This window comes from Acipenser ruthenus, chromosome 4, assembly GCF_902713425.1.
Source record: "Acipenser ruthenus chromosome 4, fAciRut3.2 maternal haplotype, whole genome shotgun sequence".
Lineage (NCBI taxonomy): Eukaryota > Metazoa > Chordata > Actinopteri > Acipenseriformes > Acipenseridae > Acipenser > Acipenser ruthenus.
Window position 1 is genome coordinate 29,242,557 of NC_081192.1, and position 20,583 is coordinate 29,263,139.

The window sequence follows — 20,583 nt, forward strand, 5'->3', positions numbered from 1 at the left end:
GCAATACACAAATACACTGTAAAATAGTTTTGATCCAGTGGTCCGGACACAGGGCATATAATGCTACAGCCCCTAATGTATTTATGTTTGGTTTATTTATGTTTTGAATGAGAAGTGTATTAATTTGAAATAAACACAGTGTTTTAAATATTAGCCTAATAAATGGCAAGCCTGAAGCTAACTGATTACACGTTGCAAATGCGAAAGAAGGCAACCGTGTTAAGCTAGTCTGAAGAGTCTGTTTTCACAGTTAAACACAATAAATGCGTATGTGAGGCGAGGTGTAGAAAGCCACATTTTCAGTCCCTGCTTTGTCACATGCAAGACACTGTTAACCAATCGGATACTGCCAATGCCCCATTTATACCTGCCTCTTTTCATCCCTGCTCAAAAAAGCCACACACAGAGCTCAGCACAGAGCAAGACACTGAACATCGGGAATAGAGTTTGATTTTCTTTTAATCTGAAGAAAACTGAACATTCTACCTTCGCCTTGGAAAAGGGTTGTTTTATTTATGTATTTATTTATTTATTGAATTAATTAATTAATTAATTATGTATTTATTTTAAACAACTGAAAGAGCGACTGAAACAAACAGTAACCTTACATACAATATATACACACAGGCAAGTCGAGAGAGATACATAGGTTACTTCTACATCACCCAGTCAAATTTGGAATATATTTTTGTACTTTTCATACTCAAATCGAAACTTATAAATGTACTTGACATGTATCATCTATATGAAGTGGATGTGCCTCTTACTGATAGTTGATGATTTTTAAATTCGAGACTCGAAGTGGCCAGCTTGAGTTCTGACAGCTTGAAATTTCCTAAACATTTTTAAACTGGATTTTTTTTTTGAAACAGCGAATGTTTTCTCCTGTTGTTTATTGACTGAGTGAAATGCTGTGCAAGCGGGATGCCCTAGGTAAAAACATACTTGTATGTCGGAGTTAAATATTGTCCTTGCTCATTTAAAACCGAAATATAAACAGTGTTTCCGATTTCCATGCAGAGACTTAATTTGTTTTTCAATCACGTTTAAACAACTAATCACAATGTATAGAAAAACGTGCAACTTCATCCATTAACTATATATATAGTTTTTTTTATTTTAAACTAACACTTTAAAGGACACACAGATACATCTATTTCTATCATAGAGTAACATTGACACTGAACTGTACAGAATGTAAATGCATCTCTGAACGTTTCATTTTCAAAAAGACTGTACGGTTTGATCTTCCTTAAAGAGTAAACGTTTTTAAATGTTAGCCTTTGAATTGAAAGTGCTGCAGAAGGAAAATTAAAAGATCTAAAAATAAAGTACTGGTTTCTTCTCCACAAATAAATCATTTGAACTTCCCACCGCAGAATGAGGAGGAAACAAATAACAGTTTTGACATATGGATCTGATTTTTGCTAAACAGACAGATGTACAAGGAAATGAAAAGCTCGGCGCAGACTAAATGTGTTGCAAATTTGAAAGAAAGTCAATCTAAAGATTATTTTAAAAATTGAGTAAACCTCGCTTCCCTAGGAATTGGCAGCATTAAGAATGAACCGTCCCATGGCACCGACCTAAGCAGTGGATGAAAACAGTACGGTAGTGACATTTTTTTAAGGGCATCAACTGCTCTAAAGTTGGCATTTGCCAGTGACTCTTGGATGTTGGACCAAGTTTGTTCAGTTATGGGATCATCTCTACTTTTTCACAGTTTGGGCATCATCTTCTCCTGCTCGATTCTCAGCTGCGTGGACGCTTTGGTAAGTCTATGCTAAACATACCTGGTTTGGGTGGTATCTGTCGGGCAGAAAGTAGGGATGTGGAAAGTTAATATATACCTGCACATTATTTCAGCAGTGGTAAAAGTTCTACCAGGCGCGGTTGGTAACTGTAGAGTATAAAAAATACTCCACCGGGATAGGCGACAGTTTTTGTTGTGTGTGTTTTTTTTTTTTTTTTTTAATGAGAATATAGCAATGGGGGAATCACCCGGAATTGCATCAACTACCTTTGTCACTGGTTATTCCAGAATTATAGTAACAATGGTAACTGATTTTAAAAGTTCTGTTGTCCCCTCCCTTAGTTTAAGGTACAGGTGATTTGTGCTGTGTCTTTAAGACAAATGCTTCAGAGAAATATTGCACAGCAGTTGTCTTATATTAAGATTTTTTTTAGCATTTGTGTTGTATTGTAGTAAGGCGTGTTCAGGGATACTTGTGTGGTAGGGAGGTGTGCTATGCAGTATACAATTATCTGTCCTATCCATAGAATTGGTTTTGCATAAAGACTGGTTCAAAGTAAAAATAAAGTCTAAACAAAAAACAAAAACAAACAAAAAAACAACTGCAATACAATGAAGGACTTCAGGTGACAATCTTACAATAATGAAATAAAAAATATAGAATAATAAATGGAAATTGTTCAATGAAAATCGGATAAGTGATATTTAAGACCTATAATAAATATAATACAATGACAGATTTACAGTATGTGGAATAACTTAATGGTACATGTACCAATGTAAATGTGATTTACAGATGTACAGAGACACCCTCATATACAGTATGCCCTCAATCTGATACTTTTGACCTAAATAGTGTTTATACCAAGTTTAATCACAATTAAAATAAGTAGATTTCTAGATATACAGCAATATTCAAAAGTTTAGAAACAACACAAGGGTGGGGACTGTATTGCCCACTTTTCCTCACTCAGATCCCTTACTTAATAGATATTCTGGTATCTCTGAATAAATAACCATATATATATATATATATATATATATATATATATATATATATATATATATATATAGATAGATAGATAGATAGATAGATAGATAGATAGATAGATATACATACATACTAATGTCTCATGCCTTCAATTTAAAATTTCATAAATGTGATCAGGTACAGTGCTTGCATACTCTTTTGCTCTATAGACTGTGCCAAGAGAGTAGGTATGGGATACTGTTTGTCTGTCAGTTGTTCATCTCGACAGCTCATCAAAGTTAACCAACTGAGTATGGATAATGTATCTTTTCATGTGGTCCATTTCTTACGTTGTTAATCATATTTTTAATTTATGAAGAGTTTGTGCTTGTTAATTCTCTTTATAATTCAAAATAAATCCATTTTATTCACTTAATATGCGAGTGACATTTTTTATTACTGTATGAATAACAAAAAAATATTGCATTTTATTTTTTATATTTAACTTAGTGATTTCAAGGCTTTTTTGGTTAAATGTAGTTCAGTTAAATTTTTTTGTTAAATGTTTGATTCACCTTGGAAGGACTATATTGAGTGATCGATTGATTTGATCATTTAGGACAGATCAAAACAAGGGCCCAAACAAAAGGTCTACACAAAACACTCACAGACATAAACAGGCCATGGATGTAAACATAGTACAACACCACAGCAACACAAACCTGTACACCAACATTAACTCTAAACTAACTCTCGCCTAACACCCGTGAACAACAATTTTTACTAACCTGTGGCTGGATGAAATATACTTTTACTCACCATGGAGAAATTAATCCCCTCCCTGCCAACCCAATATTCCCCACACAAACAGACACTCAATTCAGCAGGGCTTTTGCCCATCTGACCACATAGATATTCATCTTTTTTTAAATAATTATTCTTTAGCATAACACATAAGAAAGTAAATTGAATCGTACACATTTAAAATGTCAATCAACCTTCTCGAATGTCTTTTCTTTAAAATCACAAAATTGCGATTTGGTTGGCCGCAACCAGAATGCCTTTTAAGCCTCTGGCTTTATTATTATTATTATTATTATTATTATTATTATTATTATTACTATTATTATATTTGTTTATTTAGCAGATGCCTTTATCCAAGGTGACTTATAGAGACTAGGGTGTCTAGGGTGTGTAAACTATGCATCAGCTGCAGAGTCGCTTACAATTATGTCTCACCTGAAAGACGGAGCACAAGGAGGTTAAGTGACTTGCTCCGGGTCACACAATGAGTCAGTGGCTGAGGTGGGATTTGAACCAGGGACCTCCTGGTTACAAGCCCTTTTCTTTAACCACTGGACCACACAGCCTCCTTAGTACTGAATGCAGCTGATCAACAGTTTCTAAAGGCCATGTCACCTTTAACAGTTTCTAATTTACATCTCAAACAAAAACTGATATGGTGTGCTGCCTCCTAGTTTCTGTGACATCCAAGTCATAAATACCCTGTTACACACTCTCAAGTAGGTCACATTTAGGACAGATCAAAAAATATCATAAACAAAAAAACACATATAACTGTATAACTACTCACACCGATTAACACCATTTAAATACAGTTACTGTTTATGGAGGTATGATGATGCCTGCCTCGGGTCAAAGTAAGTTTAAACACACTAGAATTGTTTTAAGCATTTTTAATGCTTTCTAAATGACTTATGCTCCGTGACACAGTGTAACAAAAGTTCTGAGAAAGTAAAAACATACAGCTTCTTGGGACTGCATGATTGACATAAAGAACCATGCTTTTTAAAAAACTAATTGAATTTCATGTAGCATAGACTATTTTATGGGTAAATGAAAGCAGTCTGTTCTGTGGCTTTGAGGAATGTGAACTATGTCAGTTTAACCAGAGCAGCCAGTACCGAGTACCTCTGTTCCTGTGGGCCCTGTACAATTGCACCTTTTGCCCACTGATAAGACAAGTCCTGTTTTTATTTGCCTGCATGATTTGATATTTCTCTTATGCAGCTTTTAACTGTAATATCACTGCATTGATATGCTGTGTAACCTCTAAGGTGCTGTGCAGTATGCTAAAAAATGAGCAGCACAGCAGCACAGTTGGAGAGAGGCAAGAAAGCATAAATGAGGTCTTAATTATGATGTGGATGAATATTACATTGAACAGCATTCCTAGTAAGGGAAGTTCTCTATTGAAAGTATACATTTCACTATTGACATTTCATTTCCAGGTTCTATAGGTAGTTTGTACGTTTTGTGTACTTTTCTTTTTTTCAGGAGTGGAAAGTTTCACTAAAGCTTGAAAATAATAATCTGAAAGTAATCTTTCATTCCTTCAATACATGTTAGATTTAAAGTAAATATACACACTAGAAATGCACATCACATAAGTAACATATTGTAAATGGAAACTTATCTCTATTGAGGTATTTTAACTTTATAATAAAAACTGAGAAAACACCCCCAAAACAAACACAAATAAATAAAGAGCACAAGAGATAATTACTTATTCAAGAAGGCTAAAAAGGGTTAGAAAGACCCAGAGGTTCGGCCCAGTGATTCTTAGAGAGGTTCGGCCCAGCTATGGCAGGGTGGTGTAGAACCAACCCTCAATATGGAATCACCTCTGTTGCAAAGTTTCAAGGATAAGTTTGTGTTTTATCTTCAACAACCAAAGATAAAGACCTTCCCTCAAATATCTCCATGTACTATATCTGTCTGACTAAATGTTGTTGTGGGATAAGCACACTTTTGAACAGTACAGTCAATCAGGGCTAGCTCTCAATATATCCTGAAGTTTGCAAATCTTGTACTGTAAACTTGCTCAAAAATGCTTTTTTTTTTATTTTGGTGTTTCCTATTGGTGGTTCTTTTCCTCCAAAGATGTATGTTACTTCCTCTTGGACAATCCTGTTTTATAATTGTTTGTGCTTCTTAATTTCAGGAAAAAATACCCTGTGACCTATTAAACTGATTCTGTTATGATATTTAAAAAACATGGTGTTGTTTTTATGTATAATGAGATTATGACCAAACAAAATCATGGAACACAAACAATATCTGAGAAAGACAACAGCATTTTCCCTACCCTGAGTGAGAACAAAGTACGAGTAAAACAATCTATATCAATTCTAGACAAATAAAGTGAACCAGTATTGATCTGTTCAATATAAACCATTATCTCCAAAATCTCTAACTGCTTCTGTTAACTTGAGGGCACACAATGAAACCTATGTTATAAAGATAGTTCACCTCCTCTTGTATAAACCAAAAGGTCATCTTAAAAAAACGAGATAAGAAAGGAGAATCCTATACAGTGTTGCCTTTACTTAAATGTAAATGTTATTATCTGGTAGAGAGTGCTTTCATCAACCATTAATGTTCAATGTACAACTGTGGCAAATAGGGAATTTATGATGGCTTTTTTGATTGGGGCCTGTTTTACTTTTCATACCCTGTTATCTAGCTTACTCTACCTTTGAACAAATGTAATGTGAAGGATTTGTTTATCTGGGGCATATGACTCGTTTAGCTTTTAGTCTGTAAAAAGTAAAAATAAATAATATAGGCACATACTTATATGCGTCTTTAATAAAGGGCCTATAGAATTTTAACACAAGATTTTTGACAATAATGGTTTGGGGTGGCCTGTGTCCTGCAAGTTAGTATTTAGTTTTGGCCTAACATAGCATATGCAGTGTAATCTTAAACAAATAAAATTCTGATACAATAAAGATACAATACCTGTCTTCTTAATAAGGCCCTGTCTATCTGACTTGATTTGGCACCCCCGTGGTGTGGGCCATGTTTACTGGTATGTCCCGAGTCCCTTGGTTACTTTGGAAAGCAGAATTAATGGAATAGTTTACTTAGGCATTGTTGGGATAAAGTCCACCCAGCAATGTAGCACTGATCGTGATGGCGATTACCAAAATGAAAATGCAGCCTTCATCATGTCAAAATTGTGTGAAATGGTTAAAGGAGCATGACAGAGACGTCGGCGACATCTTCGGATCTTAATCAAGTTGAACATGTTTGCGAGGAACTTGAGCAAAGCATTCAGAATCACAATCATATGCCTACCTCTCTGCACCTATTGCATGAAATATTTCTGAGTGGATTATTCCTCGAGACACCTTTCTGTGGAATCTAACCAAGTCATGTCAAGGCTGTAATCAGGACACAAAAGGTGGCACAACTCAATATTTTCCATAGTTTATAATAAAGTGGCCAGGTAGTTTAAGTGTCTGTATTACAACTCCAAACAGCCTGTGTGAAGCACTTGTGCTTTATTCCAGCAGGCTATAAAACTGGGTGCTGAATGTTGCATAATAAGACGTGGCATTTTAGTTTGGGTGTTATGAGAAAATAATTTAGAACTGTGTGTTTTATTTACTGAATACAAATGAGGAAATTACAGTAGCCAAATGTCACTTGTCTGCCAGAACATTGTGTAACATGGTTTAGCTGTGAAGTTTATCCATTCCTATTAATGGTCTTTCTCTTAGCCTTTTCAGTGAAATTCGTTTTTATATAAACTACTGTATGTAACATTAAAGCTTCCACACAGATTGTTGTGAAAACAGTTACTTCCAGGCTGATTTGTCTGCAGATAGAGAGCAAATATCTGATACAAATATGTGTATTAGCTATAGACAGAGCCAAGTATCTCATTATTACAGTGTTGATGAACTGTAATGCTGTTTAACTACCAACATCAGTATAAAAATTCAAATGAACATATATTTCTTTGGTAATTCCTCTCATGAGGCAGTACGGTTACTGTTTTTGAAAGCAAAAGTATTCTGTTATTAATACTGATTTGAAACTTATTAAACTTATTTCTTGCTCAAACGTTGCACAGTGTGTTGGTTACCAAGATTTATTGGTTCTTAGTCCAGGAGTGCACACTTGTGAATCCATTCAGTAGAGTACAGAGACAGAGGGTGTGTTGCTAATGACTATTTCATGATTTGTTCCTTTTGACCTCTGCCCCACGGCTTTCTTGCGATTAAGCTTTTAATAATATCATAAAATCAATTATAATAGTCTGACTGGTAATAATTGATTCCACACTATAGTTGTTTGCCAAAGGGAAAAGTTAATGATACATACTGCTTTAATTATTTCAAGCAATCAAACCAGTATGCTGGAAACTGGTCAAGATCACATTACAATTCAACAAAGAAATGGTGGTGGGTGCTCATTGCGCTATTTTCTCACCTTTCAAAAAATATTCATTTCAAAAAGTAAAATTAAAGTAAAATAAATATATATACATTTGTCCTATATTTAAATCCAGACATTTTATTAAAGTGGATTTCTGTCACCAATTATACACTGTTTGCCAGATATAATAAGAAAAACTTACTCAGACGTAAGCCACTCATATTACCAGTTTTAACAGTTCAACATCTTTCTTATGAAATATATGATGTGGCAGGCTTAGGGAAATATAATTCAGACAAGTCTTATCTCCAGGTTAGTATGCTCTTTTTAAAGATAAATCCAGCTTACCAAACATCCTATTGACAGTCTAGTATAACGTGGTGACTCAATAACAAGACAGTGACATCAGTCCCAAAAATATCGACTCCCTCTTAAATAAGGATTATTGGCAGGAATTTAGAGAAGCCTAGCACGACATTCACCACATAATGTGTCTCTCGTTTAGCTGAAACAAAAGTACATTCCAAAATTGTATTTTCAGACATCAGTGACGTTTTTTTTTTAATTTTTGTTTTTACATAACCACAAGGCAAAAAGAAACAATAACTTTCATCAGGGCTAGTGCAGAGATGCAGTGCTGTCAGTCCCAGTTAGATTTGCGTGGTGGCAGAAGTTACCAATTGATTGTCCAATACGAAGGACTCGAGAGGCAGATTTTGAATCTGCAGAAATTCTTTTTAGGTTGAGCATGAAGGCTGTGGATATATTTTACTGTCAAGAAAATATTGGAGGCTGGTAAATAAATAATAATTATACCTAAAGGTAATACATACAGGTGATCTTTCATTTTTTGTGTAATGCACAGCTGCAGACTGGATTGTAGATTGTAGACTGCAGTTGGAACCGGCAGAAGCCCCCAGTCTGATATTGGAATAAAATGTGATTAGGATTTGCAGACAGGTTTCATGGTGAAGATAGAAATGTAGCATATGTCCAGTCCGCATCTGGGAGTGTGATTTTAGACTTGGGTGCAGTGCATTTAGAGACGTGGTACCCAAGCTAAGATTCATGGAATATTATGTCCCAAATTTGTAATTTGTGACAAAGCAATGTTCATCAGGCCACAGAATCAATTGCTTTACATGTGTTTGAATATGTAATACATTTTGAAAAAATGTGATGGTAGAAGAATATAGTGGGTGCCAGTCAAGGGGTTAATCAATGCTATAATGCACTAGCAGCCACTACAGTGAAGCCAGACTGGGTTTATTTTTTACCTTAGCATATACACCAGCAAACAATACATTTTAGTATTCATTCCTAGAGGAAACAGGTGCATGAACACATTTATTGGCACCTGATGACTAAAGGAGAGGCCAGGAAAGGTCAGGATTCTACAGTAAAACCACTCAAAGGTTTCTAGCCACCAGTTTTGGTTTCACAGCAAAGATGTCAATAGGTTTTGAATAGTGGTTTCCTTTTAACAGCAGTACTTTAACCAGAACTGTGAGTTTTTATTTTCTAAATACAGTAGATATTGTCAAATTGTCTCTCAGAGGGAGTCGTTATACTACATTGTAGTTGCTTTATTAATGTCTGGGCATTATAAATGAACATTGTCAATTGCATCAGTGTGTCTAAATAAAAATCAGTGAAAATGATTGCAAATGAAAGCATTTTTAATGCAGTATTTGGCAATTTACAAAACTGTAATTTAATCCGAGACAGGAGCACAACAAAAAAAAAAGCATACACAAACACAAACTGACTTTGGAAGTGAACATGGTTAAACTGGGCAGTTTGTTTTACATAAAGTGACAGCAAGTAAAAAGTAAAACTGAATTCCCAAACGTCTTCTCTTTTTAAAAAAAAATCTGTATCTGAATCCATTCTGTCCTACAAAGAGCTGATTTTACTGATTTAGAGCCATAATAAAAATGTGCATAAGTTTCCATCTGTACCATTCAATTGGTAGCAGCATATGTAAATGACACATGACAGAGGTCAGTCGGTTAAAGAGGGTATCATATCTTACAGAACTGGTACAGGTTCTGCTGTACGTACAAAATGATTTTGTTGGTGTTCTGCTTTATTTCTAATGTGTTTTACATGACAGAAGTGATACATAATAATACAAATGTTAAAAGTCTACCAACTTCTAGTGTGTCTACCAAAGTCCAGTTTATTACAAATCACCAGTCCCTTAGTTTTACCCCCGTATCTAACATATTCTGGAGTGGGTGTGTTAACAGTGCTGTCCCCCAAGGCACCCCACAGGCACGCAATGATGACCTCAGCTGGAGGTAAAAAAAAAAGAAAGAAACACCTGGCAAATTGTAGTGAAGTTGTAAATCCTGGAATGCGCGTAGACAGCCATCATTAGAAATATCAGTGAGAGTATGTATCCCCCTCTCCCTCCAGTGCGGAAAAGATATTGGTCGGAGCCCTATAAGAAGTGCAAAATTGTGAAATATAGGAGTGAGAGTGCCACTTAAGTTGGGTTTTTGTATGCTTCTCCACTAAGCGCCAAACAGTAAGTAACTGTGATTATGGGGCCAAACCGAAGCTTGCAATGTCTGAGAGTAATATTTGAGTAGATTAAATCTTATTCCAATCTCTGTGCTGTAACAGTTAATGCTCATTGGGGAAGAAATTTGCCACACACCAGACTATCCGGCCCTATCAGACTTAAATTGCTAACCTAAGCATGTCATTTTCAGATGATGTCATGCATGGTCACAGAGTCTAATTGTTGGCCCGCAAAATGTGCACCAGATGCTTAAATGATGCTGTGACCAATAAATTATGATCTATGTAGTATTTTCTTTTATTTCAAGTTTTCTTAATTGTTAGTATCCCCTGTTCGCCTGTATGTCACACTTTAGAGTTTTAAATGTATTGAAAGAACTACTTATCCAAGAACCTGTCTGTCAGTTTGTATGGCATTGTGGCAATGTGCCCTGCCCCTGTGTGCATTTCTGTGTTGTATGTTGCGTGTGCTGTGTTAATGTTGGTGTACAGATATGGCTGCACGGGATATAAATGGGTGTGTGCAGCACGAGTTATTTAAAATGTATAATTGTATTTAGGCACGGGATTGCACATCACTTCACGTGCATTTAAAGTATATAATATGCAAGCACGAGGTTGCACATAATTAATTCACGTGCTGGGATTCAAGTGAATAATTAATTAGTAATTGAATCCCTGCACAACAGTATATATAGATGCACGTTTTACTCACTCTGGGTTGGGTGTTCAGTGAGTAGTGAACGGGAGAGAGAGGAGGAGAACTAAAGATAAATAAAGTAATAACAATTGCTATCGCGTGCTGGTAGGATCAGCACGATACTTGTTTTTTTATTTTTACTCACCGTGTTTGTGTGTCTGTCCGTCCACCATTTGTTTAAGTGTTAGTCCGTTTTGTTTGTCTGTTTATTTTGGCTAAAGTGCCGTGTCCTGTTTTGTTAAAACCTTTTTATTTACAATAAACCGGCGCAAGCAAGCGTCTTCATCATTTAATTTCATCTGTCCTGTGTGTTATTTATCTTCTGGTTCTGACGTCACCACTCAGCCAGCCGTGTGACATATGGTGTCCTGCGTGGGATAACAGCGCCTCTAAGCGTCAGACCAGGAGAGGTGTTTTTGTGTTAAAAAAAAAATAATAATAAATGGGAAAACACGGCAGAAGACAGCAACAGCAGGTGTGGAAAGAGGTCCTGTAGCATCCACAGCCCAGGAGGGAGGAGAATTTCGTATTTATATTGAATTATTATTTTTTATTTATTTTTACAATATGTTTACACAATATCACATTGATAGTACATGGTATGTGCAACACTGGCGAGTTGGATAGTATTTGTTCTGCATACTTTTGGTGTGCATACACATTTAAACACTATTATTTGGACTATTAAACAATGTTTTTAGCCAAATAGATTGTTGCTCCGCTAAATTTATATTAGAATACCCACTTTGTCCATGCCTATGAATATAATGCATCTACATTTAAACTGTTACATGGATAGAATCTGTTCTAAAGTATCGAGTATGACATGTTAAGTATTACTAACATTTTAATTATATATTTTAGTGAATGATCTACTCTATTTAACTGACACACTCTATATGGTGACCATTATAACTGTATTTTGACTCCTACCCTCTGATAGAAGTCTCAGAATGCATTTCACTATAACCTTGCCCATATTATGGGAGTATGAGGACCCTCTGTATGTGCCTGCACTGGTTATACTGTATGTATGAGGGTGCATTGAGCATACAAGAAGAAAACCTTGAGGGGACAAAGAGCCAACTGACCAACTTGGCTGTAATAAACCCATCTCCCTGCCTTTTAATTACAGTGCTTCTGCCTAAAGAAAATTCTACACCTTTTTTAGCAATCTGCTTTGAAATACGCCTGCAGGGACAATGTTTGATTTGTGATGTGATGGTCACAGTCAATACGCTTGGAAAGGTTTATGTTACTGTGGGGTCATCTCCATGGTGAGGTTTCTACACATACGCTGTCAAAAACAATTGACTTTCAGTGAAGTTTTTCACAGGTTGGATTCCAAGGTTGATTTCTTACAACATGCACCCCGAAATGATAGCGTGCTCTGCCTTAGAGTGTAATCACAATAAACATTAGTAGCCTACTATATTTAATTAATGTTTCTCTTAAGCAAACAGATGTCAATGGCTATGTTTACAACAAAAATAGAGGTAGCACGCCATGATTGTAGCGCTGCTATTCCTAAAAGAAAATCCACTTGATCTGGCCCTTCTTTGTTATGCAGTAGGTTCACGAAGTGCTGGGCCAGTGGGTGTCATTTTATGGTTATTAAGGAGGGACTATGCTAATTTTACAGATGCCACTCCTCATCATATGAACCGTACCATTAATTAAACATGCACTGCATTAAAAAATGGTGTTTACAACAACTTTGTGAGATTTTAGAATGGTATTAGAGAAACGTTTCAATTTTTGATGTGGAGTAAAGCACTGGTATGCTGCCTCAGTGACGTCACATGAAAAAAAAAAAAAAACAGGCAGTGAAGTTAATCCCTCCCCTATCCAGTGATATGCGTTAACAAGCTGTACTGCAAAGTATGGTAGCCCAGTAAGTCCAAAAGAAATGAAATGCATTTTTATCGTGTTTACCCGATCACGGGTCCAGAAAGACACTTCAGTATGATCGTGTTTACATGATCACGGTCCTTAAAGGGTTAAGATTCCCTTGTGGCGTGTTTGACCAACTTAGTGGCACACTTTCAACATTTCGTTTGGTGCCCCTGTGACTGACGAGCGGGCTTAGTTTTGTGCTTCACTGCGTCACAGTAAAACTCATAAAAAGAGGTCTTAATATTTCATAAAAATGCAAGTGAATTAAATTGTGTTTATGATTCCTCAAGAATGTTTTACATGTAAGTTGTTATAATTAAAACAAAAGCAGGTTATTTGTGTGTAGAGAGCTAGCATCTTGTAGGTAATATCATATTTACACAGGCAAGCTGCTAAATGTTAACAATTCAAGTAGCTCCGGTATATCTGAAACAATAAAAGCTAGACTACATACCAGTACATTTACAGATTTAGTATTTAAATAATGGCTACTTTTGACATGGGCATTGCAGAAGGGCTTTACATGACTGACAGGATGTTTAGCCTATCTGTCTGTCAATGATCTCTATGGTATTTACACGTGACCACTATGGCTCTGCTTGATTTCTGTAAAATTTTCTTTGGAGAAACTAGGGTCAAGTTCATCAAAATTTAAAGAGAGAGTGAAGGTAATAGGATGATCACTTTTACAAAATCTACCAGGTATTTGTGTTTGTTTTGTTTGTTTTAAATTTTTTTAAATTGAAATTAGGTGTGGTTTCCTATGCACGGGATGATATCTATATGCAGGATAAGATGTACTGGAATTTATGGGGTCCCCGAGTGGCTCACCTGGTAAAAGCACGGCTGTTTGGTGTGTGAAGTCGTTGGTCTTTGCTGGGGATTTCGGAGGGAGTGTCGCATTGGCTCCAGCCCTCCTGCAGGTTAGGGAAGCAAACCTGGCAGGGACTGTTTCTCCTCATCACGCTACAGTGGACCCTACCAGTCAAATAGCTGACATCCGCTCTCAAGTTCCTAGGATAAAAGAGGAAACTGGCTTGATCATGGGATTGAAGGATGCCCATTGAACCTTCAGTTCTCCTCAGATGTATGGGGAAATGCTGCTGTGAGGGGAAATAACATTACTAGACTAAATTGGGGAGAACACTGAGAAAATGTGCTGGAATTTTGGCTTCATTGTAATTGGCTGATATGGGATTTATAATGCATAGTACAGTAGTTTACGCGTATAGGAAACTCCTAAGAGAACACTTCGCCTAAGAGAACACCCTTGTGGTGAAACAGATTTTTTCCCATTGTAAACGCTCCGCCTAAAGGTACAGGAACTTCACTTAAAAGAATTAAGGCACTGCTAGCGATTCCTTCACAACTGATACAGTACTGTTTTGTAACCTGATAACTCATCATCAAACTTAAATTTAAATGGTTTATTCAATCTTTTCAAATGTGACTTGTCATCGCGAGGGTGTCTTGAGGCACACTGATTGGTTTATTACATTTTTCCAGAACCGCCGTCATATCATTGCCTCGTTTTGTATTTGGATTTCCACGAGTGCACCTCATCACTACAAAATGGCATGTAAACAAACCACTGTTCATCTTGCTACAAAAAGTTGGAACTACTGAAGAAAACTTGAATCAGACACAAGTGGCTGAGAAATTTGGTGTTTTCCGTTCTGATGAATTGCTTCACCATTTCTGTTAAATAATTTTGTGCATATCTTGAATATTGCTCAAGTACAGGTATTCATAACTGCTCAAATGCACAGGAGAAAAGGGATGATGTGTTACTTGAATTGAACTTGACATAGCAGCCCATTAGTTCTGTTAATTGAAGCAATTTTCATTTTCTTAATGTTTTTGGAAAAGGTGGGCTGCATTCACACTGGTTCTGTTTTAAACAGATTCAGTCTGGAGCGTTTAGTTTGAAACAGTGTATCAATGCGCTTGCTGTTCACACTTATCTGCAAGCAAAGGGACCAAGTTTGATTTTTTTTGTCCTTTTCCATCTTTTTTTTCAGGACTGAGTCTGTTTGTGGTCACAGTGCCGTTTGCAAGTACACTCGGTTCATTTATATGGTCTGTGAACCGGATGCTTACAATATCCTGCAAGATGGAAAGATGGCAGCTATTGAAGAATTGCTTCAGTTTTTAATAGCATGTTTTAGATTCTTACATATTGGTGTGGAAGAAAGCATGGGAATGGGGGAAGCTCTTCACTAATTTAAACAGTGTATGTGTTGAATGCCTGCAGTAGGAGAATAGTGCAGTATTCAGTTACGCAACACTGTACTAGGCATTAAACAAAGTAATTTGAGAACAGACTAAATATATGTTACTATTTTTCGGCTTAGCTTTTGGCATCTAACCACATTTCTATGAGCTTTAGTTTCTCGCACTGTCAATTTACTTTAGGGTTACCAGATTTGCAGAGTGAAAAACTGGGACTTTTTTTTTTTTTCTTCAATTCACTGATGCCATAGCAACTCTGAAGCCACTGAAGTAAAGTTAACAGTATCTAATAACTCAAAAATAGTTTAAAAATTAAACATGTATTTATTGCAGATAAGAACAACTAATTGTTTTCTTTATATTTTCATGTCAAAACATGTTAAATGTACAAAAAGCCAGATTAAAAAAACAGATCAGCTATTAGACACATAATCAGAATGATTAAACAAATAATTCATAAGACTGTTTATTTTATTTTTGAATGGTGCTAACACAACCCAATACATTACTTTTCACTTAACTTGTACACCGCTAAAGTTCTGTATGCAAAACGGGAACGATGTAACAATTGTACTGTTTCCAATCAGGACAAAAAATGAAAGCTGAAAACTGGGACAATCCCTAATCTAGCTCTGAGACATTTAGTGTTTGTTCTACTTGTTTCCTCAGAGTATAAACTAAACTATGCGCAAAATGTTTACTTCCAAGAGGTTACCTTGTATTGTTTGTTTCCTGTGTGCAATATGGACTATGTGCAAATGGACCAAGTCCAGCAGTTGTTTACATTGAGGTTTAGCAAGCAAACCAGACTCCATGTGTTTACCAAATGGAATAAGACCACCTCTTTAAGTGGACTCGGTACGGTTCATCTCCAAAAGCGGGCTTTGTTGTTCACACTTCACACCAAACTGTGCCGAGGGTGGACCAACCCCTCTAAACTGACCCAGTCTAAACACAGCCTTAATTAAATTGGGCCCTTAGGGTCATAATTTAACCTTTGTAGCCATTATTTGTTTCTGTTATGAAGAATTCAACCTCTCCTTTAAAAGACAGATTAGGGGGCTATCTGAGGTGTAAGTGTATTGTACATTTTCTTATTTCAAGAAATAAAAACAGAAATAAAATTACTAGGATTGATGCATGTCTTAAATTTAGGGCCAACTTGTTTGCTTAAAATATTAGTGTCTTTCTAGTAGCCTTAAATCCCAAATACATTTTACAAGATACAAAATATGTAGTGGTACATTAATTCAGCATTAAGGAACTAATCATAATGAAAATAGGGGCAGACTTTAAACAGAGCTTTTCAGTATAACGAATACTCAATTTGTCCTGGAACAAATATTGTTTTTCATTATTGAAAGTCTGTTTTTATTATGAAAGTACTCTCAAAATGAATACTCATTAAGAGAAAGGTATGCACACAATAGACTGGAACAACAGAGAAAAAAAAAGAATGTTGTAAACAATCCTTTTAAATAAATATATATATTTTAATGTAAAGTAATAACACAATTTGGACTTTAATGATAGTTTAGCTCAAAGTAAAAACATGCCCACAGCTGCAAAATATAAAAAAGCAAGACACCAAAAAATAAGAGCACAAGTTTGAAAGTAAAACCTAACAACTGAAATATAAAAAAAATAATAAAAAAACAAAGTGCTGTAAATTAAAACACATTGCTTAAAATATGCATGTACAATTAAAAATGCCTATTTTTATCAGTAATGAGTGTTATAGAAATATAAACCAAAATCAAACACATTTTCTCTAACTTCAAACTAGAGAAATACCTCAAATTAAGGAGCAACTTGGTACAGGTCCAAAATGGCACAGTTGATGTAAATGAGGCACAGCAAAATGAAATAGAAGAAAGCAAAGATGAAAAAAATAAAATAAATATTAACTACAACATGGGTTGTTAATATATTTAAAGACTGGCTTAAAGAAAAAAATATAGACATTCATTTTAAGGAAATAAGTCCAGAAAACCTCAACAGCATTCTGGGCGAATTTTATGCCAGTGCAAATTCAGGCTCCAGTTTTTTAACGCTGAGAGCTGAACTAAATAGATTTAACAGTAAGTTTAGGTTTATTTATTTATATAGCACAATAAAAATAATTAAAACAATTTAAAAACTTGAACGTGAATCAGTTCAGCTGGTACACCAGTGTGTAACTATTCAACTGTCCCTCTGAAACACAAGATTATCCCAGTAATCATCAATTGCAAAACATATACAGTACTGTGCAAAAGTTTTAGGCAGGTGTGAAAAAATGCTGTAAAGTAAGAATGCTTTCAAAAATAGACATGTTAATAGATTATATTTATCAATTAACTAAATGCAAAGTGAGTGAACAGAAGAAAAATCTAAATCAAATCCATATTTGGTGTGACCACCCTTTGCCTTCAAAACAGCATGTTAATTGATAAATTTAAAAAAATGTCTATTTTTGAAAGCATTCTTACTTTACAGCATTTTTTCACACCTGCCTAAAACTTTTGCACAGTACTGTACATATTTTAATATAACTTTTTTCCTGCTACACGTCTGTATTAAAATATTTAAGTATGTTTGTTTATATGTTTAACAGAGCTCTAAAGACAACAAACCCTGTTATATAGTAGTACAATAGGACTATGTAACACTGCGGATCCATACATACAAAAGTGTCTTGTGTTTTTTTTTTTTTATTTAAAGTGTTTTAATTATTTTTCTTCCCCCAAATGATAATAAACTTTGAAATAGCCATTTTATAAGCGGTATAAACCATTCCGGGCCATGTGGTTCCCATGAAATATACACACACCTAAGTGGTTGAAGGCCCTTGGCTTCACCTAATCACCACCCAGGTGTGCGTATATTTAATGGGAACCGCACAGCCCCCTCGTGGTTTATACCTTACATATCATATTTTTTTTTCAGTCGTCACGCTGTGAAGAGTTTATAAAACTAGAAGTTTAAAGCACCCCTGTGGTCTCAAAAGTTCTCTCAAAAATGTTTTCTCTCGAAGTTCAGCTGATACATCAGAGTTTAACCATTAACCTGTCCTCCTGCAACACTGAACACCAATTACATGTAAGAAATATAGTAAGGGGACAGAATGTTTCAGGGGGACAGTTTAATAGTTACACACTGGTGTACCATCTGAACGTAACAGAGAATAATTTTTGAGAAGCTGTTTGAGGCTTTAGGGGTGCTTTTAACTTCTGTTATAAAATGTCACCAGGATGTGATGAACACCAGGAAATGGATGGTTGCTGCAGTACGGGTATTTTCTTCTCACATACAATAAAATAAAATCATTTAATTTGCTACTTTGAAAATTGTACTTTTCCAAAAAAGCATTTAATGAAAGGCTCTCGAACTAGATGAAAGAAACTGGACTGAATAAAACATGCAGGTACACTTTATATACTTTAAAACAGTGTTACAGCCCATTTGGACATCTAAGCATGTTCAGAGAAATCTCAAAAGGAGTCTTTTCATTGCAAATTATAGCTTACCACTTACCAGAGAAGTGTAAAGTATGCCATTACAAAGAAAACTCTTTCTTGTACTTGGCTCTAAAAGCAGCATAGGGATTTGAACTACCAATAATCACAGAAGGACAGGTAAACAAGATAAAATGGTGGTCCTTTATAACAAATGGTATCAGTTTATTTTACAGCATTGAGAACAGACCCAGGACAACAGCCAAACATGACTATAGACCAGTAGTTCCCAAATCTGATCCTTGAGATTTTCCTGTCATATTTATAAATAAGTTCACTGACCCGGCTAAGTCCTAGACTGGAACAGGCCAAAGTTTGAAACCACTGACATAGACAAAGTTGCTTTTGAGTGGCTTATTGGTGCAGGGAAGCATGGTTGCCCACCACTGAAAACAAACCCATCATTTTAGATATGCCTAATTGGTAATGTGACCAGATGTCCCGGTTTAGCCAGGATTCTCCCGGCTTTCCATCAAAGGTCCTGGTGTCCAGACATTTTTTAAAAAGTCCCAGTTTTCATCCACTTCATACATAATAAATACCTCATACCTCATAAATACCTTTTGTCAAAATAACATAAACAACCACTTTTAGTTTATGGCACTTGTAATGAAAACAAAAAAGACAAAAAAAACAAGGTACTAGGGTAATCAAGAACATTATTTTTATAATGCATTTTCATTTAGTTTATGTTTGATATAAATCTACAATTGTGTGTAATATGGTAATTTTAGCCTAGACCTAGAGGTTGCAATCTGATTCCACCAGGTTAAACCACATCAACAACGTCAATAAATAGAACCTGACACAGTGAGTAAAAAAAGAAATAAAGAAAAATGCCAAAATGTAAATGTATTTTTAATGATTTAATTTATGACTGTTGTTGTTGTTATTATTATTATTATTATTATTATTATTATTATTATTATTATTATTATTATTATTATTATTAATAAACTCAATATAAGTTACACAATACGTATAAGACAATATGCCTACTTAAACTAATTAGCCACAAATTATACACCCAGGAGTGTATTGAAATTAGCTAGCTGCTTTAAAAAAAAAAGAGACAAAAGATAATACTAAAGGTCTCCACACACTAAAACATGTTTTTTTGATACGAGACGTTCACACTGCCTGCGATGCGACAGCCGACACTGAAGCGACGCAGAAGTGACACAGAAAAAAAAATAGGATTGGTTTACCTTTACTGAAATAAGTATTCTGAAAAGCTATTATGTATTCTACATTTTTAGTAGCTGTATAACAGGACTGATATACGTGTGATTTTTTTTCCCAGCAGATGATACAATTAGGCTACATACACACACAGGCCAAATGCGGTTGTGAGTTCACCTTTTGCTCTTAATACGGTTTGTATACACACACAGTTCGGTTACAAAGGGCAGCAACAACCGCACTAGTTAATCCTGTTCGGAACAAGTATCGAGTGCGGTTATTAGTTCAGTTTGGTTAGTTAATGCGCACTAACTGTGTGTGTGTATTACAACCACACTAAAACAACCGCAGTTGGTGCTCAGTGGATTTCTGCGCAACTAATGATGTCATTGTTTATCAGACATTTCAGTGTGATAAACATGGCTAAAAAAATATATAGGTGCCTGATGAGCCAAGTTGATTTTGTAATATTGATGAATAGTAAATTCATAACAATGGTAAATAGTACATACATATAATACACTTTTTTTATTTAATCCCGTCTCTCCAGCCTGCCACGGGACCCGTCGTTCACAGCCCCCCCTCCACAAGTCGTTGTCGTCCCAAGAGGCTGTTTTAGTGCAGGAAATGGCGA

General features: G+C 35.5%; 1 protein-coding gene across 1 annotated transcript in view; it reads left to right on the forward strand.

The window, feature by feature from the left end:
- Positions 1-410: 410 nt before the first annotated feature.
- The window catches only part of LOC117400002 (parathyroid hormone/parathyroid hormone-related peptide receptor-like), a 123,436-nt gene continuing 103,263 nt past the window's right edge, over positions 411-20,583 (forward strand). Inside the window, exon 1 of the mRNA XM_059022275.1 lies at positions 411-1,772. Within this exon, the coding sequence (XP_058878258.1) occupies positions 1,674-1,772 (99 nt within the window). The 5' untranslated portion in view covers positions 411-1,673. The remainder of the gene's footprint in view (positions 1,773-20,583) is intronic.